At 35.5% G+C, this 22,368-nt stretch overlaps 1 protein-coding gene across 3 annotated transcripts in view; it reads left to right on the forward strand.

The window, feature by feature from the left end:
- LOC105225798 (hypothetical protein) overlaps window positions 1–21,245 on the forward strand; it is a 39,598-nt gene extending 18,353 nt beyond the window's left edge. For 2 of the 3 annotated variants that reach the window (XM_011204426.4, XM_049447139.1), the window contains 5 exons: window positions 12,925–14,580; window positions 14,656–14,769; window positions 17,424–17,576; window positions 17,633–18,074; window positions 19,854–21,245. In XM_011204426.4, the coding sequence (XP_011202728.2) occupies window positions 13,206–14,580; window positions 14,656–14,769; window positions 17,424–17,576; window positions 17,633–18,074; window positions 19,854–20,064 (2,295 nt within the window). In that variant the 5' untranslated portion in view covers window positions 12,925–13,205 and the 3' untranslated portion in view covers window positions 20,065–21,245. Of the gene's footprint in view, window positions 1–6,786; window positions 6,841–12,924; window positions 14,581–14,655; window positions 14,770–17,423; window positions 17,577–17,632; window positions 18,075–19,853 lie in introns of all 3 variants that reach the window. The other variant, XM_019990086.3, reaches the window with a different exon arrangement.
- Window positions 21,246–22,368: the final 1,123 nt, after the last annotated feature.

Here is a 22,368-nt window from a genome sequence, read left to right on the forward strand (position 1 = left end):
TAATCGAGATTTCATTATCCGTCATTTACATATTTTTTTATTTTGCTGTAAAATTATTTAGAATTAAATTCTGAGAGATTTACCGATATTTTCGGTGAAAAATTAGGTTAGGTTAGGTTAGGCACTGAGTTTTTCGTTTTCGATATAAGGGACCTTGAAAAGTTATAGTCCGATCACGACAATTTTTCCACAAGGGATACCTCAGCTCAAATACCGTATTTGTGTAAAGTTTTATTCCGCTATCATCATTGGTTCCTAATGTATATATTATACAGAGAAGGCATCAGATGGAATTCAAAATAGCGTTATATGGGAAGAAGGCGTGGTTGTGAACCGATTTCACCCATATTTCGTACATGTCATCAGAGTGTTAAGAAAATATTATATACCGAATTTCATTGAAATCGGTCGAGCGGTTCCTGAGATATGCTTTTTGGTCCATAAGTGGGCGACGCCACGCCCATTTTCAATTTTTGAAAAAAGTCTAGGTGCAGCTTCCCTCTGCCATTTTTTCCGTAAAATTTTGTGTTTCTGACGTTTTTTGTTAGTCGGTTAACGCACTTTTAGTGATTTTCAACATAACCTTTGTATGGGAGGTGGGCGTGGTTATTATCCGATTTCTTCCATTTTTAAACTGTATATGGAAATGCCTAAAGGAAACGACCCTATAGAGTTTGGTTGACATAGCTGTAGTAGTTTCCGAGATATGTACAAAAAACTTAGTAGGGGGCGGGGCCACGCCCACTTTTCCAAAAAAACTACGTCCAAATATGCCCCTCCCTAATGCGATCCTATGTGCCAAATTTCACTTTAATATCTTTATCTATGGCTTAGTTATGACACTTTATAGGTTTTCGGTTACCGCCATTTTGTGGGCGTGGCAGTGGGCCGATTTTGCCCATCTTCGAACTTAACCTTCTTATGGAGCCAAGAAATACGTGTACCAAGTTTCATCATGATATCTCAATTTTTACTCAAGTTACAGCTTGCACGGACGGACGGACGGACGGACGGACGGACAGACAGACATCCGGATTTCAACTCTACTCGTCACCCTGATCACTTTGGTATATATAACCCTATATCTGACTCTTTTAGTTTTAGGACTTACAAACAACCGTTATGTGAACAAAACTATAATACTCTCTTTAGCAACTTTGTTGCGAGAGTATAAAAACACGCATATAAATTAGCTGATTAAATTTAAAATTGCTTTTATGTTATGTAAATATTTGCAATAAAGAAAAACAGATTTCTTGTATCAGTTTATACAAATACTTGTATATGAAACTGTAAGCTCCATTAGAAGATAGGATTATGCAACGGCTATAATTATTTATTATAATTCCTGTGTATTACTATGGACAGCATACGAGTATACTCGAAAAATTTGTCGTTTCAAATTGCTTTTGTTCTGAAATAATTCGAAAAACGTGCAATTTTTCGGGTTTTAAGTCGCACCGGTTGAGATATGGATTTTCACGAGAGTTTTTTCTCATTAATAACACATTATGGGATTTGGAATTATTCTTGAGAAGTAGTTGAACTATAAACAAATTCTTGTAAGCTTTACAAAGCAATAATTATTGTCTGTAAACGGTATGGAACTGGGTGGATCAGTCGCCTAGGCAACGGAAATATGTACGTAGTTTTAAAATAACTGTTAACTGCTAAAATCAGCAGTTGAAGAAGCTTCTGAAATGCATTTTGCAATAACGGACATAAAATAAAAATTCTTTTGACATGTATTTATTGTATATATAGGCAAATATAATTCTGATAAACTAACTAACGAAACCCACACTTACTATATTTTATATAAAAATTCTGTGTGTAATGAATGAAAAGTTCATGCTTTAAAAATGAATAAAAGTTCAGCTTGAAAGAAGATCATTTGTTGGACTGTAAAATTTGAAACATCGGTCTCTCATGTTCGTTTAATGTTCTCACAATCCACTACATATGCTCCCTTTTGTTCGTAATTAAATCAACAAGACAGCAAGACACGACAAAGTTGCAAGCCAATTAACACAAAATTATGCAGAAAGACAAATTTTAGTTACACAATGTCATAGCCGTTCCGCACAACAATAAAGTTTATACTCACGACTCAGCACAGCGTCGGCAACTGAATAGTCGCCGGAGGAAAACAAAAGTGATTGCTGTAGAAACGTGAAAAGAGCGCGTACTATTGACCATTTCCGAGCAGATAGTTCGGGGATTATAGCAAGCAAATCATTCCAACACAAAAAACAATATAACAGGGCTTACCATTTGCCGCCTAACGCCGGTGCGCACTTGTCGTCTGTCACGGGCAACTTATGAAGCAGAACGCAATCCAGTTGTCAACATAGCATGCCAAACTTTGTCACTTCAAAATTTATTTAAATGTTAATGTAAAAACTTTTCTCAATGTTAGCGGAGTTTTGTTCTCGCAAATGGAAATTTCACTTCTATTTTTTCTTCGAAATACTTTTTACTTGCTCTGTTGCCTTGCACTTGTGAACGTGAAGAAGCCGGCGAGACTGTGCGTGGAGCTTATTTGCTGTCTGAAATGTGTATGAGTATATGCAACAGAGCTTAGATTGAACACACATCTCCGCAAATATACGACACAAGTAGGGAAAGACTATGTTTCGGTGTAACCGAACATTTTATGCATTTTAAAATTCGGGTATGTGGAAAGTAGGCGTGGTTGTAGGACCTTGTATGAGACCCCTCTTTACTGCGATGCGATTTCCCATATTAATTTGAGTCTTTGCTATACTACTTTAAAGATATATCAGTATCTACTTAGGTTATCCGCTACACGGACAAGCAGTCGCTCGGAACTCAACTCGTCGCGAAGTCGTGATCATTTTTAAATATATATAACTCTATATCTATAACGTAAAGTCTAGTGTTTCAAACAACCGTAAGGTAAATAAAAGTATTATACTTCGTTGCAACATACTGCGAGAGGATAAAAACATGCAACGTACTTTACATATCGGCTTTATAAAGACAGCAAAGTATTTCATTACTGACGCCAGAAAGTGTTTTGTTTTTAAGCCAAAAAGTTCGAATAAGTTATTTACCAGGCACCTTTAATACGAAGTTATGTTTGCATTTTTCTGGATGAAAAGTTTTTCATATAATGGGTATTATAACTTTGCAAAATTCAGTTATAAAGGGTGATCCGAGAAGAGGTACTTCTTTCAATAGCCTTTTTTTTTGACAAATTACGCGTGGGTCGTGTCTAGCTGTCATGTCCGTATTGTTCGATGTGTACGGAGTTAATAGGAGACTCTGAACACATGTTTTTCCATTGCTTTCGTTTCTAAACATAAGGGAAAATTTAGAAACAGAACTAGGTAAGTTTAACAGTGAAAAGCTAGACTGCACTCAGTGTCAGTCCTCTGGGAAGAGTAAAAGCTGTTCGCGACGCAGCAACTTTTATTTTTGTTCAGTAGTGTTTGGCTTTCATCTTGTAGAGACTTACGCCTGAACAACATTCACAAATCATTTTAATTTATTACGAAAATTCAGGATTTTAAAGAATGTGTTTCGCGCACTTCGCTCAAGATATGGTAATCATAATCGACCTAGTGAGTATACCATTGGCAACACCAGCATCCGTCTTGACACCCAGCATTCATTATTGCATAATATTCGAATAAATAGACCACGTCCAGCACGCAGTGAAGAAAATATAGCAGTCGTAGCTGAGAGTGTACACTAAGACCGCGAAGAGTCGATGCGGCGCCGTTCGTAGCAACTCGGAATGACACACATAGGAGCATTTGGCCTCAAAAACCGGACAAAATTATTTAAAGTGATTTTTTGAATGAAAATGGATTAAAATGCATGATTGTATATAATAATGCAATATATTAAATTAAAACAAGTAAGGAAGGACTAAGTTCGGGTGCAACCGAACATTTTTTATTGAATATATTTGAGTAAGTGGTAGTGTCGACCAAATTTTATCTATTTTTACTCATCCCATGTACTACTAATATGCCACATACTCAAAAAAATTTTCCCTCGGTTTCACTTAGGTACCTTACATACAATCAATCACCAATCATATGGAGCAAGGTCAAGTGGATGTCCGAAAATCTTGGTAATAGTTATATGGGGGGGTCAAGTTTTCGCGCAATTGTATCTATTTGAGGCGCAAAAATACACTGTTGTGAATAAAACATGTTCTACAATTTTCATTGAGATGACTTAAATATTGGCGGATATATCCAGCAGAAGTTCGAAAATCTTTATATTAGGTATATGAGGGCTCAAGGAAGTATTGACCGGATTCAACCCATTTTTGACAAAAAGAAATACTATTGTCAGATAAGTATTCGGTGTGAATTTCAATTTCATATAGCACACTTTGAACGATATTTATGATCAAAAGTCAACTATTGGTATCGGGTCCACATATTCGGTACCTAGGGGCTTGAACTTGGTTGGATTTGGACTATTAGTCAAAAGGTGGCTTACTTTAAGGGAATTATTACCGCATAATTTAATTCCGTTATATTAATTAATTAATTAATTTTTTATTTGTGTACTGGAAAGTAAAAGAACCAAATGGAATTTTAAATTGTGTTATATGGGAAGTAAATAGGCGAGGTTGTAGTCCGATTTCGCTCATTTTCACAGAGAGACATAGGAATACGAAAGGAATGTTATGTTCCAAATTTTTTCGAAATCGGTCAGTAGGGTCCCGAGATATGGGATTTCACCAGATAGTGGGCGGTGTTACGCCCTACGCCCATTGTCCAATTTTCACACCGGCTCCGATAGAGCCCCTTATACCATCTATATACCACCCGTAAGAATAATTTAGCAGGATTTCAGTATTTAATTAAAAAAATGAATAAAGCAGTACTCATTTTATGCAAGTGACCAACTTTTCTCAACGCGATTTTTCTAAAGGGGGGGAAGACGGGTGACCTTCCCAAGCGACGATGCCATTTCTAACTCAATGGGTATGTATAGCTGAAGAGATTCAAGAGCAGTCATTTCATCTAGAAAAAACAACAGTTTGGAATGGTTTATAAGCCGGTGGAATCATGGTCCATATTAAAAAAAAATTAAGTTAATTGTCAACATCTTTCCCAAGGAGGTGATTTCCATGATTTTTACAAAGAGATAGGATTGCTATAAATATTTAAGTTTGTATCTCCCTATGCTCCTTTGTAGTTTTAGTCCAATCTCGAGTGGTAGATAGCATTGTTCCAAGACTACATAACTCAATGGATCATATATACATGTATGTTGTGTGTATATACATATTAATATGTCACCATATTGAGATACGTTGAAATATTACGTAATCAAAACCAATTTTGTGAATTATAAAAATTAGTTCAGTTATTTAGTGCGGTTATAATAGCTATAAATATACAAACACACATACATACGGCAATAATTAAATTTAAACGCGCACTGACAATGTGGGCAATTAAGTTGATGACATCTTTATAACAGCAGTTGGACTAAACGTGCAAATTTAATGTTAGAAGCCCGCTATCATGCTGGTGGTAATACACCTACATACATAAGTGTACACACACACATAGATATGTATATGCATAAGATTATGCTTTGGTTTATAAGTATTATATTACATGTACTTCCGCTGAGGATGATGTGTTGAGGCAGATAACGGCTTTGTTGCATAATAGCTCGACATTATAATATAACACTACCACAAGCGCACACGCCCATACATGACATCCACAATTGGCATGTGATATGCATCAAATTAATTTTAATGCAATTACCATAAGTTGGTTTTTGTAACACACTTCACGTGCAGGCCAACACGTCGACAGTGTAATTGGCAGCGTGAAAGCGAAATGATTCAGCGGCAGGTAAGTTATGGCGAACATTGTAAAGTCAAATTTGGTAAAAATAAGTAAATAAACAAAAAATAGTCAGCATTTCTCGATTACACAGCAGCAATAAATCATAAATACAAGCGCATGAAAAACAATAAAGCATTATCACCGCAGGCGAATGGCCCCGCCAACCGAGTGGAAGCGCGCCAATTTTCACTTTCTTTGGCAAATTTAATTATAACAACAACCATAAGCGTAAATGCCACAAATATTGCATGCAGCAATGCAGTGCTTAGTTACGCCGAGGGAACATCACATGTACACATGTGAAGAAGTTATAAAACGAAAATTACAACACCAAAATGCAAGGCACAAAAGGTGGAAGGAAAGAAAGGTGAACAAATCGCCTGCCTTTGTGTATAGGAATAAGTCCATGAAGCAAAAAATTAGTTTCAGTCTGGGAATTGCTGTGCAGTGAGAGTATAAAAGATAAGCATAAAAGAGATAGAGATAGACAACTGAAATTTAAAGAGAACAAATATTAAATAATTCTGGAATATTCATGAACTCTCAGAGAAAATTTAAATGTGAAGCAGAAAAAATCAATAATTGCCTAGTTGAGTGCAGTATTGCAACTATTCAAATAGTATTAATCGGTTAATATTTATAGGAACCGTTACAAACCGAATAATCGATTTTCAGGTTATTCGAATAATTTTATGAGCCTGGCATCTTCGCTCTCTTCATCTTTTAAATCACAGTATGAGCGATCGTGGAAAGGTATCAAGTGAAAAATTAATCAATTATTAATAAGAAGTAAAAGAATTCTTTATATAAATATCATTTTCGTTGGAAATATGGTCAACAAAAGCATATCACCCATAAAATTTCTTAGAACAGTATATTAGAATTTTACGTCTCATTTTTATATAAGCGTTGAAGTATTTGTTTTTTCCAGTTTTTCCAGTTATGAAACGACAAACCTAACGAATTAGTTAACTGCGAAACTCGGGTAAGTGATTTATGCTCTCAACTTCTACTCGGGGTCTTTCGAAATTTACAATAAGATTTAAAACCAAAACGTGATTTCCTTAGAGTTATTAAGCAATCTGATTCATTGCCCATGGAATAGTTTTTAGGATTTTTTTTTATAAATTTATTTTATAAAACCATAAAAGAGATTTAAGTTCTATATAAATAAGACGTTAGAAAATTAACATAACCAAATTATTATTTCTGCTAGGAAATTTTGATAAAAATTTTAAACCGATTTAATTACGCCTTTTCTAATTAGAATAATATGGTGTATAATTATTTTTATTGTTAACATTTTTAACCGAGTGTCAACATTTGTATTATCTACCCATTTAAGAGCTTAAAATATAATGAACAACAAACGCAACTAAAAAAGAAGCTCGAAAAATTAAAAATAAATCCTACCAAAAAGTTAAATATAATTAGCGTAAATTTTGCTCTCTACTTTTTGTGACTTTCTTTCATGTTTTCAAGCTGCAACCTAAAAACTCCATTAAAATGAATGAAGCACTCATGTATTTTAATTTCCATCTTTTTTTTGTTTTTGCAAATAAATCGCACTTCATAATCAACTTAATTGCAGCTCATATTTTGCCACTCTACACGCCCCAAGCGGCAGCGCGCCACACAGAAGCAGGTGCGCTCTTCACTTTATGTAAACACATACACACACACTTGCAAGTGCATAGCTGTACTTTTGAGTTTGACTTCGAGCACACTTTCAGGTTGCCGCTTACGTTGCTTCCACTTGAGTTCTTCGTTTTCTTTTCCTTATGCAGCAGAATGTTTTTAAGGCTTTGGCGCCAAATATTTCATACTTATGTTTTGTAGGTATGTATGCGCGTAATAAAGCACTTCTGCCATGTCATTAAAGCGTGTTTTTAATTTCCGACAATTTTCTTCTGGCTTAATTTTGTTTTTCATTTCTCTCATCCTTGTCATGTTTCATATTCATTTTTATGCTCTTGCAAAATGTTACTCAGAGTATAATAGTTTTGTCCTACCGTTTGTTTGTCTCACCTAAACCTAATCGATATTAATATGGCTTTGTTGTTGTTGTACCCGAAATTAAGCCTTCCTTACTTGCTGTATTATATCCTTATACCCTAAACACGATATAATAAGTTTGCTATAAAAGTACTGTACGTAAAACCAGAAGAAATCGTCAGAGACCTTATAAAGCATACCTAATATTTAAATGATTACCGAGTTGTGTCAATTTCCGCTTGTCTGCATGTTTTTTTTTTCATCTGCACGTTTGTCGGAACCGTCCATAACGGAAAAAATCAAATTCTGATATGTAGCCTTTTGTTTCGAAAAGATGTCTTAACGAAATTCGGTATGTAATATTTTCCATGGCCAGAGTACAATCTCCGTTCAAATTGTTCGGATCGACTACTATAGCATATAACCGTCATACATACTACTATGTATTTGTTTTTTCTGCTGTAAAGGGTATTAAAGCTTCGGTGCAACCGAAGTTTGGTTTGAGTCAGTAAATTACTGTAAGTTTGAGGTATAATCTGGTAACATTGAAATATGTACACATACTTGAACATATATGGTGCATAATATGTGACAAACAGGTAAGGAAGGACTATGTTCGAATGTAAACGAACTTTTCATACCATTGCAACTTTTCAGGATCAAAGCCGGAAAGTATCGTCAAGTGTAGGTTAAACTTAATTTTAAAAATGTTACGAAAGAATTCAACAACCATTTTTCGACGAAATCGTGAATGAATTACCATGATTTTATTACTATATTTCACTTCGCGTCAGTTAAAATTATATGAAAATCATATCCTCACATAAGACATATCTGAAATAAACTCAACCGAAGAGGCTAAATTTTATGTAGTAAGTTGACGTGGAAAATGTCAACTAAAGGATCGGAATTTATTACATTAGGGATATTTATACCCAATTTGTCCATTTTAAGCACAAAAATGCACAGTTATTAGAAAAACTGGCTCTCTTAATTTTATTAAGATAACTCATATATTGGCCGATATATGCGGTGTAAAGTCAGCCGGAAGTTTGAAAAACTTTACATTAGGTTCAATAAGCTATATTTGGTACTAAGGTGGTTCAACCAATTTTTGAAAGGCAGACTGTTATTAGGAAAGGATTCTCTCCAAGTTTCTATAATATAACTCACAAAGTGCTCGATATTTTCGATAACATTTTCGCGATGGGAAAAGTGGTTAATATATTCGATACCTGGAGCTTGAACAGTTTTACTCGGATTTGGATAATTTCTGGTCACAAGTTGACATACTAACGCATAACTAACACAGAAAGGAGTAAAAGAAGCCAAAGGACTTCAGTCACCCCGGGTATTGGCTGACCAGCGTTAGCTTTAGTTGAAGAAAAGTGTTGTACTCTGTAGCAACATGTTGCAAGAGTATAAAATACGGAATATTTTAAATTTGCTTTCAAAATCTTGTACGTATATTACAAGCAAAAACCTTTGTTAAGTATAATTCAGTACTTTCATATGTATAAGTGCATACTTTCTGCTAATTAGTAATTCATATTTATTCCTATTCAAATCCAAATTTCTTGCGTAATACTATGGTCGTTGTGAGAAGGTTCCTTATTCCTGCCAGCAAAATTTTATTAACAGTTCAGAAGAATTTCAAGTTAATTTACAATACAGACTATTAGTAAAATATTTAGATTAGATATTACCGACGAGCTTTTAATGCATGTGCCGGATTATATATGTATGAATATATTCAAAATGATACTACGTGGAAAATAACTAACTATTTTCCGATATAATTCCGAATATAATTCCGTGTGCAGAATTTCATACTAAACAATCAACGCTGACTCTAAAGATGTATGTCCTGTCTTAATCTCAGATATTACAAGGGTAAATCACCCATTTTTAGTACGGTAATTAGGGAAGAGGTACACAACCTCGAACTTACCTTTTACTTATACATACTCTACGCACAGGGGCAACATCTCTGTCTAGAAAAACCTATAGGAACTTTAGAAAAAACGAACTGAAACCTTAAATGCAGGAAGCTCCGACTAGGCGTTCTAGACGCGCTAGGGGAGAAATCCTTTCTCTCTTCAGAGGCGGTGAAAAGGTGTGTCGAAGTGTTCAACAGCGTTTGTGAAGCATCCTCAGATAGCTCTTGCCCAATTACATCACCAAGTGGCAGGGGCAACCCTTCTGTTGGACAATGAAACTTTCGGAAATCAGGGCTTCATGTGGACGGCTTTTTAACAAGGCCTGTAGGAGTGGTACAACTAGCGATTGGGCATTGCACAAGACACGACTCATATTCTAAAAGTCAGAAATAAGGAAAAGGTGAAGGCGTCAAGACTCTCCGATTGGGATTCGTGCAGCAAGATTGAATATCTTACCGGATTCTAGCTGTTTGGAAGAAGACTTTTTACTTCAATCTTCCGCTTTTATCAGATCAAGTCAAAAACTCCCCGAATCCCATACCTTCAGACGTCCAGGAGAAATAGCGAATATAGAAATAAAACAAGCTGGTAGCTGACTGTACATAGTAATCTAAGTGTTCGATGTCCGAGCTTTCCTATTTTTCGCGATTTTTAAGTTCTTACGTAACTGTATTTTAAACGAAATATTGTATTGTGACGAAAAAGGGATAACGTTTCTTGACCGTGTCATTTCAATTTTTGCTTCGTGGTTGAATACATTAAAAAACAACTACATGCATGTGTATAACCTTGCATTTCTCTCTTTATTCTTACAAACAGTTTTTGGGATAACAAAACTCCTCCACTTTGTTAAAGTACTCGATTCCAGAGCATATCAAAAAAAATACGTATAACGTATTTTCCATTTACTCCAACAAAAAGTGTTGTAATAATAAAAACGGAATAATCGCCATTGTAGTTGCAAAGTTTAAAAAATTGTCGTAACGTGGATAACAATAGCAAGTAAAAAGAGCAAAAAGTCCCTTGCTGTGCTATGGTCGTGACATATTTTGGTATTAAATGTTTTTGCCAAGCTGTCACTTCATGGAATACAAACACAAAGGGTAGTTCATACTCGTAGACTAAATAGATTGATTTTGTCAGCTGGTTTTGAGGCTTTGCAAAGTAAAGTGTTAGTCTAGCGAACTGCGTTTGGAAATTTCAATTCGTTACCACTAAATGTAAAACTGATTGAAATATGCACAGTACACTGATGAAAAAGGCTGACTTGGAAAACGTAGTACTGCCAATTTAGACGTCGTCGGTATACAAAGTCAAACCATATTGCAACATGATGCGTTGCATAATTTGACTTTAGACATAGAACACTTACACTGCAAAGTTTACTTTCGCAGTAAATCGTTTTGGTTTTGCGAACGAAATTAAAATAAAATGGTTCTACTGAACATAATTTCTTAAGTTTCCTCGAAATTGGAAGCACAAACATCATTCAAATATTCATGAAAAAAAATCATATTTTTGCCATCATAAGTATATTTCTTGGCCAAATCTCTGAATATAAAACAAAAGTTAGTATAAATTTATAAGAAAGCTTATCAACCGTTACGTCTGCTTTTGCTCTGATGTTTCATAAATATATGGAGAAAATTAAATAAATTATCACGATGTTATTTATTCCTTAGAGTCGAGGTGCTAATATCTTCTTCTTTTTGAAGGTCAAGGTCTCGAATAAATTCACTGAAAGCGTCTTGAGAAAAAACTAAACTATGATAAAATAAACTTTTATACTCTTGCAACATGTTGCTACAGACCCTAATACATATGTAGTTTTGTTCACCTAACGGTTGAGTTATATGCACATATAAAGGGTTTTATATGTATGTATATATAAATGAATGTCGAGGCGAGTTGAAATCCGAGTAACTCCTGTTCGATCGTCTGTGCAAGCTTGTCTTCCCTAAAATTGCAAATTGGTACACATCTTCCCACAAAACGATATTAAAAAAAAACTTATAAAGTATCATAAATAAGCATTAAATTAAGATATAGTACTGGCACAGGAGATCGCAGTAGTAAGGGGCACCTGTGGGCCAAAATTTTTGAAAAAATGAGCATGGTCTAGCTCTCTAATAGGTTTAATGTAAACTATTTTTGTAAAGACCTGTGTAATTATTGCTGTGCTTCAGCAGATTCAATGAGCGCAGAAAATCTACACACGTAAAAATATAATCGAACCACCCTGTACCAGCTAGAGATGGTAGTCCGCATTTGACTTGTAGCAAAAAATATATTTATATAAATATTATATGTTCAAATATTTTGTTATTTTTACTGCGTACATTTCGTTTGATTGATGTGGTGAAAAGAAATTACATGCAAAATAAAAGCAAAATCCTTTAAAGTACTGTTATTATTATAGAGTGAAGGATGGAGTACTTATACTTTTTATTTAATACCTGCTTTGATGATATAACCAATTAATCTGAAGAAACTGTTCACATCGCACCCATATAGCATATAACTGTCATGCAAACTGCCCAATTTTAAACAACCACATAAAGATCTTTATATTTTTCATAAAAGTCAATTAACATGTTTCTTGGTTTACCAATATTCAAGCTGGTAATACCTATATGAAAACCTATGAACTGTTTACGTTAGACAATCCACAATAGGAATCAACATTACCGTATTCCTGAGTGAAAATTAATTTTTCTTAACGTCTTCGGTGTATTTAATTATATTCAATTCGTTTATCTCAGCATCAAAACTAAAAAAATGTCCCTGCCAGTTCCTTGACCAATCGGTTCATGGGTTCATTTTGAATGAAAAGTGTTGAGAAATATTTCATTTAGGAACTTCTAAGAGGAAAACCAGCAAATTTTCTAATTGCAAGGATTAATTAATTGTTAAACGTCACGTACATGCGAGCTCATAAGCAAAATTTAATTTTGAAGTTATATGGAATGTTAATGAAACCATTTGTGCTAATTTAAATTTATTTTAAGATGTATTATATTTTTCAGTTAACTGTTCACACAATTAACGTTGAGCATATGTCGCCTCATTGGCCATTATTGTTGATTTTGTGATTTAAGTCAAGTTTTTCTTCTTTTTTCTTCTCATTATTTCAGGATACAAATTGACTTAATATAAACTCACACGAAAATCGCCGCAGGAGATAACTCTTCATTAGTAAAACACAAATACGGATATTAACTACAACAAAGGACTGCAAAATCCAGGACACTAAAGAAACGCAAACAAAGGCAAACGATAAAGAGAACAAACAATCAAAGTCAAAGTCAGCAAATTTATTCCTCAAGCCGCATTCTTCCGTGATGTGATAGATAAAATGCCGTTGAGGTCAATTAGGTGAAAGAATACCGGTGAAACCTAGCAAATACAGCGCTTGATGGTAATAGGCATAAATCGAGCGATAGCACCCCAAGTGGCAAGTATAGCGATGCCAACAGAAGATCAGAGGCCGAATAATTTAGCAAAAATGTCGCACACATTTCACCCAAAACAAAAAGCAATAACAACAGTGATACCTACCAGCACAACTTGTAACGGTAAATACGGGTACCAACAACATCGACAACGAAGCAGTATCGCGCATAATAGAAAACACGGTCCACAGCGACAACGACCCTCCCGCGGCACATGTCCCACCCACAAGAGTTATGTGTTCAGCAACAGCGCACAAGTCAGGATGCTATGGATGCCACAGTTATTCACAGTGGCAGCATTCTTGATGTGTCACAGCGTCGCAATTGTTAACGCAACAGCAGTGCAAACGCCACACCCTCTCAGCAGGGGAGTAATCAACACTGACTCTGATACAGCTGGCCACAGAGCAATGCGAGCGACGCAATATAGTCAACCGTTAACCGTTGAGGGGGGAATGTACAATCCAGATAACAATAGCTTTCTGCCGATTATCCCGAAGGACATTAGTCCAGAATATATTGCACAAAATGTGTTTACGAAAGGAGGTCAGTATCGCGTGTTTGAGCCCACAGATAGCGACCTGCGCATCCAAATGACAATGGGTCAGAAGGTAAACAGTGTCGATAGCATGGAGGTGAACGCCAACGCACAGCACAATATTCGCATAGTGAGCGGTATCAGTAGTGCTACGGACGAAAATATAAAAACTACAGCCGAAGGAGCAATGGTGGCAAAGTTGAAGGAACAAACAAATGGCCAACAAGAGACTGAGAAGAAAGCAACGCTCAGCCTAAGTGCTGACAAAATCGAAAAGCCACTAAAGCAAACGGAACACACACTTCACAAAGTGGGTGCATCAACTAACATCCCAGCAACAGCAACAGTTATGGTACACAAAAGCAAAGCATTGCCGAACTCTTTTAATGCTGAGCAGCTAGCTTTAGAAGAAAGAAAGATAGCAAGTGTCCAGAAAGAAAACTTAAAACCGCATCCAACAGCAACAACAGACTTTGCGGATGTCTCTCAAAATACAGTCGGCGGTGATATAAAAGAGCTGGAGGCCTTGTTGGTCGAATATGCGGAGAATTTCTTTAACAAAGCCCAATATGAGCCTTCCAGTGAGCTAGTAAATGCATTGCAACAAAATCACACGATGGTCGGTGGCCCGCACAAAGAGCGTCCGACACGGCATGCCGATGCCAACCCACACCATCACCATCACAACCACCTACACCACCGCCAGCATTCCTTGCCAGCCGTTGTACATAAGCCAGATGGCAATGTGAGTGTAAATATTCCGCGTGCCTTGGAATCGGGAAGGTTGCTCTTCTTTTCAGGTGCGTTTCAATATGCTATTTGCATACATTCCGAAAATTCATTTATTTATTTTTTCTGCTAACTCCGTTTTATAGGTTTGAAAAAGGCATTATGGCCAGTGTATATCGGCTTGCAGGTGCTGAAATCGCTGCTTTTGGCTTTGTTTATGCCGGTATTGATTGGCTCATTCAGTAAATTCTTGGGCAAGGGTAAGTATACAACAGCGCATTCGAGCGAAAATTAAATAAATGATGCAAAATTGCAAATGCTTGGAGCAATTACGCGTATTAGTAGCTTTATTAATGTTATTGCTTTAATGTGCAAAACAGCTGACCTAAACGATACACAGTTAATTGATGATGATTGATTTTAATGTTAGGTTTAAAATTTTAGTTAGCTTCATCGGTCTTTGGATAAATATTTAACCAAATTATCGTATCGTATCTGATATTTAAGTTTATTTGTTATTATCGTTTACATAATATAAAGACTTTGACATTCGCCATCCCTTTTTAAATTGAAATTTTCTATGGTACATATCTAGAACAAGCCGGTGTCCAGATGTTCTCTTGCGTTCTTGCATTGAATCTATAATCTCCATGGACCTCGCGTGAGCTCAGACGTTTACTGAACTACTTGCTCTAAGTAAGGCTTAACTTGCATTAATGTAAGAGTTCTTATTGCTATATGTACTATACATTCAAGGCCAAATTTATTATCGAACTCAAATAGCCAAAAATTTTAAAATTTTCCTATCCACTGTTCACGATTGCATTGATGCTGCAGATCTCCTGTCCGATTAACCACAGTGGATTTTTTGAGATCGACATCGGATTGCACGACTATTTGAATGAATCGTTAAAAATGCTTGGGTTACATTTACGTATTTGAATTGATTAACTTTAGTGATCACTTAGAGACGAGATATGGAATATTTTAGGAGATGCGTTGCTATCAGTGTCTTTTTCTGACCCTTATCTTGAAAAACTTTACGTGCGATTGGCCCATAAATTAGTAATCCTGATTAAGTATTTATGTTGTGTTTGAATGCGACAAGAAACCAAAGTATCGTTTGAAATTGCTGCACCAATTTAGTTGGGTCACAACGTTGTATGGTATGACTTGAAAGTTCTTCGATCATAAATTAGTTCTGCTGTCATGACCTTTCAAGTGGCATGGCGAATATTGGTGAAACCTTGTCTGATTCGACGTGTGTTAACTTGCTCTGGCCTTTTGACGAAATTCAAGGGTGCCTGCAGAGTGAAAGCTGATTTTGATCAGCACTGATCTATTTTAGGTACCGCAGAGTGGATAAGAGAATCAGAATGAAATTTAATTAGTTTCGCCATTTGTTTTAAAATGATATCCGTTTTTTTTTTAATTTATAATATATGTGCTATTTCAGCGCGGGTTGGCGCTGAAAAACGCTCCAACCTGCTTTTTCGAATCGTCCAGTTTTACGCTTCCACTCTGCGCTGCTTGATCGACGGATGAATATGTACGCACACAGTTTTGACGGTTATTTTTCGAATTTATAAGCTTTGCGCTATCTCGACTTTGAGCATTTACTGTGCAGACACCGTAAGACGCTAGCTACTAGTCCATGCATTAGTCGTACAGTCATTTTTATGGTTTCTGATAATGAGTTCATGTAAATAGAGTTATTATTGCAGGTGGTTCAGTAAACATTTCCGAGCGAAGTTGTCAGAAAAGTTTTATTACCCCTAGCAAGTACACCCAGATATGGATTTCTCCAATAATCTCAAGTAAAGAGTTGATTCGACATAAATGTCTCAATATCGTAGGACATTGACATTATATAATATATCTATATACGAGGTATGACAATTAAGTAATGAGACTGATTGCATAAAAACCGTATATTTGAAAATTATTCTACAACTCTGTCATCCCCTTCAAAGTAGTCTCCTTGGGCGATTCCAGCGCGTTTTCCATGCTTCGTAACATTTCTGGAACGCGAGTACCCTCGTCACGGCCGTCTGGATGTCCGTAATCGACTCAAAATGGGTTCCTATGACCACCGATTTTGTTTTAAGAAACAAAAAAAAGTCACAGGGTGACATGTCGGGCGAATAAGGCGGCAGTTGCAACACAGCGATCCCTTTAGAGGCCAAATACTGGGCAGTGAGGGTGGTGTGGCACGGCGTGTTGTCGTGATGAAGGATCCAGTTACGAGCGATGTCTAGGCGCACCCTGTTGACTCGTTTTCGCAATCTTTCGAGTACTTGGCAATAGTAGACTTGATTCACAGTTTTCCCCGGTGGAACGAATTCTTTGTGGACGATTCCATGGCTATCAAAAAAGGCAATAATCATCGTTTTCACCTTCGACTTGCTCATGCAAGCTTTTTTCGGGCGCGAGGCGCGCGGAGACAACCATTGTGAGCTTTGGCACAACTAAGAGCACTATCACCATACAGCCTTACAATTTTAGCGTACGTTTCCGAAGTTCCGAAGCTGTTTCGCTCAATCTGGCGCAAAATTTTATCGCGAGGCGTTGCTCTTGATTTCGTTTTTCCATTTTCGTGACGAGCACTACAAACACTCGTCTACTCAACTTGACGCATCAGGCGAACTAAACAAGCTGGGGCAGTACGTACTATACTAGTACTAGTATATCAATGAAGAGGGGAGGGATGCCGGAAAAAAAGGAATTTCATGGTCACAGGTTTACCACAAGCTCGGCAATAAAATCAGTGTCATTACTTAATTGTCAAACCTCGTATGTATTTATGTAACAATATATAACATCAGTTGGATCTGAAAATATTGTATTAAAGTAGTGCGAAAATTTACGAAAATTGGTCGTCTGTATAATAAAATAAAATGGAAATGTGTTTTAGGCATTGTCTCCGGTTCTGCGCCGCTCTTCATACGACCGCCAGACACGCCTCAGGATCTAGACTTCCGTGATAATACCATCAATTTCGATGACGACAAGTTCGCCGCCGTCGAGGAGGGCACAAAAGAGGATGGCTATGCCTACAATCAAGCGGGTAAGTTAACCTAAAATTTATCTATTTCTTATTTCACTATGAACTGTCTTCCGCAGAGGCCTCGCAAACACACTACACCTACAATGCAGCAGGGGGCATAAATCGCATTGAACAGCAAAACAAAATGCCAGACACCTATTTGAGTGCATTACAGACCATCGGTTCCGCGTCGTTTAAAAATTCCGGTTCGCTCTCGGGCAGTTTCTCGGGGGGAGGTCTGGGCGGAGGTGGCCTCGGCGCACCAATGCGCACAAAACCAATTGCACCAGCAAACACCAACACTTTCCAGACTTTCCAAAAGGTGCCAGCCTCGTCGCTGCTACTTTCCAACTACGACCCCTTCTACAGTCCACTGCTCTCACGTTTGGATTCTGTTTTCGCGCATTTGAAATTAAATTCCGACAACGAGAACTGTCGTGAAAAGCTGATTTGTCTAATGTATGCAAATCCAGCGAAATACGCACCCTACAGTAACCTTGTGTCAGCGCAATTATCGCGGTAAGTTTTGTCTGAAAATTAACACATATGACGAGTATGAGTATGAATCATAATTGACGATGCCTAAAAGTAGGCAATACCATTTATCTTTAATAGCTACCGTTTGATCAGACCACGACTTCGTACTTGATGGTGCGGAGAAATCTGAATATACTACAAGCAAATGCGTCACTCTCCCCATTTACTTGTGTGATTTGTTAACCAAAAGTTGCAAGTGTTGGCAGGTAGCTCCAGTAAGGTTAGGTGTACATATGAATTATATATGTATATATAGTATAGCCGTGGACATAGTTGTTGAATCGTACTTGTGAATTAGTATAAAACTAGATCAACGGATTTGTTAGATAAATATTTATATTAAATGTATCCCATAAATACTATTGCTTAATAGAAATTGGGTAACAGCAAAAAAAAAATCAGAATTTTAACGATTTTTTATACGAAAACTCAATACTTAACAGACGTTTCAAAATTAAAAAAAAGTATTAGGAAGTGTTATTTGTCTATATGAACATTTGTTTCCAAATGCTTCAATCTGAACTAAATATATGTTTATTAGGTACGATTTCTCTCTTATAAACTAATATCAGAATATTTTTCCATTTGTTAAAAATCCGCGAAGAATCTTGCTTCCACGCGTGGCGACAAAAATCTCGACGGCAGTTGTTGTCTTTTAGAATTTACCATGGGCACACTAAGTGCTTATAGTACATAGGCATATTAAACATAATACACATATATGTATGTATATGTTTGTTTCCTTATTTTTTTATCAATATATAATGTATCCTAATTTCTACTGAAAAAGTGGTTCTAAAAACTCCTTCGCAGGAGAGGAACCATGAGTGATAAATTTAAGAGATTCTGCTATTTTATTAGACACATTTCATTCCGAGTCTTTTTTGTTAAATTACTTTAGTTTCTTATTAAATAATTTTATGAGATTATAAATATTGCTCATATTATTTAAATTCACAGTTTATTATTTTACACAACTTATTTGTTACTAGATTATATTATGTTGCAGAGCGCCTCATTAACCATTAAATATATAAAACATCAAATCACAAATACGCAAAAATGTTTAAAAATGCGATAATAATAGTATGGTTTTGTTGAAAGATTTAAGCGAACCCTTAAGAGTACATATAAAATATTCGTTTCGCATTTAAGCAGCGCTCATCCAACATAATAAGCTTCAGCCAATCCTTTGTTTGATTACATTCTACGTTTGCAATTTGGCAAAGCCGTTTAACCAACCAGTTTATCAGCACACTTGTGTACTCGTCTTTTATGAATTTGTAATGCCACTGGAATGTGCAAGAAACGATCAAGAAGCATTGCTTATGTATGCTCATGTATATATATATACGTAACAATGTCTTCTGATGGCTTTTTCCATCACAGAGCAAAAAAAAAAGAGTAAACTTACGATGTGCTGAATATCTGCCTATCAAAGAAGGTTACTCATACGTCACGGCAAACATTTAGAACTGAATGAGAGAATGTTAGCAAAGTGAGTATGGCCAATAATATTTTAGGCAGTAGAAAGGTAGTTCAGCTACATATGTATGTAAGAATGTGTGTGTGTTGAATTCGCAAATGCCGCTTCCAAAGAGATTTTCAAGTTAAAGTTCACAGCAAGATATTGTACATCATTTACTCGAATGGCTGCACAAACTGATGAGTAAATCCTTTTATAATTTTTATTTATTTACAATACATGTGCAATTTTGTGATTTAACTTTTTCTTATCATTTTTCATTTGATATCTTGCAGTGAGTTGAATGAACTGCGCAAACCAACTTCTGATAATCCAGATATTTTGAGATTCTTCAAGTATATGCGCGCCGCCAAGGACGGGCAGGATGGCATTGATTGTGAAAAATCGTTTGATCGTTGTCAGGAATTTAAGGATTTCGAGAATCCAGCCATGGTCTCAACATATCATGACATCAACAAATTGGTATCAGCACGAAAGTTGGCGTAGATGAGAGTGAACCGCCTTCTGGGTATAGGGTTAGTAATAGCAGAAGTGCAAGAGAACCAGGCAAAAGAAAAGAAGACGAAATGGATAAGCTAAACGAAAATGATTAACGAGCGAGAATTGAGGGCACTGACATTAACAACTCAGACTTGAAGGCGTACAAGTACTGTGTGGACTAAATATATGTTTGCATAGAATGCAAAAGGAAATAAATCGAGAAGTGAACCATTCATTCATTCATTGGCCAACAAATTTTAGACGACAATTTCATATGCATTATATTATTTTAAAATTATCATTAAATTCTCGACTTTGTTGCCCTCTGTTTGCAAAGACTTAAAGTGCCCAAAACGAATGCCTTACGAATTTAATCATAAAAAATTATAATAATAGCAAAAATAGATCACACTGAATGAAAAAATATTATTGTAAATAGTTGGCATGAAATTTACGGTTATAAGTATATTTATTTTTAAATTAATTTACTTAATTAATCTTAAATTATTTATTTATATTTATTTATTTACATATACATATATATACATATATAATACCTACAAATACTGTTAGTAAAATTATTGAATAAATTATTTATAACATTTGCTCTGGGCATAAGTAGCAAACCTGTCTATATATACACATCAGTCTTGTATAGAATTACTTCGACATGAAATACAGCTTGAAACTTGAGTTACACTTTAATTGCATGTAATTGTGTTAAAAGCGGAATGACCTCGAGCCTTTTGGCAGGATAATTGCCACGTAAAACTTCTAACCTATAGCCCTTAAGCTATAATGGCTTTGAAATAGAAAATTTAAGTATATGTGTGCTTGTAGCTTAATTAAAGCGTTTTATTTGATTTTAAACGTAAAACGAACAAAAACTTATCAATATTTATGAAATCGGATAAGTTTTTAGATATAAGCAATTAAATGAACTTGCTCCAAGTAAATGTCTTTCTACATAACATATGAAAGGTTAGAATTTGATTTTATATTTAATAATTTCCAATAAAACGTCTCACGTATTTGTGTATTTTAAGCTTTAATGCGAAGCCTGGATGGCGAAGTTTTAGTCATTACAGTTCTATTAAATTGTTTATATTTATGATTGTCATTGTTATGCTTTTTAATAATAATATATAGCCAATAAAATTTAGTAAAAACTTAACGGAAATATCATACAGGAAGTATTAGTTAATTGCTTCAATGATTGTATATGTATCGGTTTTTAAATATTCGTATAAATTATTAGGATACGAAGAATCTTTATAAGTGCAAAACAGCAAGTTCCGATTAAAGGGTCAGTAGGGTAATCTTTTTTAAATTTTTTTGTTTTTTTTTGCATTTTCTATTCCATTATAATTTTAGAATTAATGTAAAAACCCAAAGGCCCAAAAACAATAATACCGCTCGACGTTCGGAGCGCTCGGAGTGCACACCTCAAACTGTAAAAGCGTTTTTCTCAAACACACACTTTTTAAACTGGCGAACATGATTGAGGACGAACTACTTAACTGTTTTGCTTAATTTAAAAACGCCTGGCTATCGTCTCTATATTTTTTATAATATACTGACAATGTTATGACCAATTTTATGTAAAAAACAAAAGGGAAATTTAACAAAAAAAAATTAATTACTTTTTTATTTATCAACATTTTTTCATGATTCAAGTAGGGACGATAACCATTCACGTACTCTTTAATAATATATTAGGGGTATTCAGACCGAAGCCTGTTAATTTGGTAATTCGTTAGTTGATACTTCGTTAAAAGGCTTAACTGTGAACATACTTTTTGTTCTACCTTGGTAGTATGGTAAATTTTATTCCGAAACAGCTGATTCAATTTTATTAAAGAGTAAAAATGCTTCAACAAAGTGAAAAATCAAAAATTGTCAGTCATTTAATTGAAAATTATGTGGAGGAGATCAAATTTACTACTGGTAAGTACTTTAAATTGATGTACAGAGGAGCAGGAGAACAGCTGATGTGATATTATCGAGTAACGAAGCAATTATCAAGCTTACCAGATGGATAGTTCGTTACTCGGTAGAACTAGTCTGTTAATTTTACAAAAACAAAATACATGTAAAAAACTACCGAATAACGACTAACGAATTATCAAGACTGGTCTGAATATCCCTATTGTGTTTGTGTGTTTCAGATGATCCAAGAATAGAAATCGTGTCCGCCAGTGAAAAAACGCATCTCATTCACCCAGCCATTTCTCTGACAGATGTCATCAAAAATTTCTGAAAAAATTTGTTTATATACTCCACGATATGTGAAAAAAGTCTTATTGTAGA

This window comes from Bactrocera dorsalis, chromosome 2 (assembly GCF_023373825.1).
Source record: "Bactrocera dorsalis isolate Fly_Bdor chromosome 2, ASM2337382v1, whole genome shotgun sequence".
Taxonomy (NCBI): domain Eukaryota; kingdom Metazoa; phylum Arthropoda; class Insecta; order Diptera; family Tephritidae; genus Bactrocera; species Bactrocera dorsalis.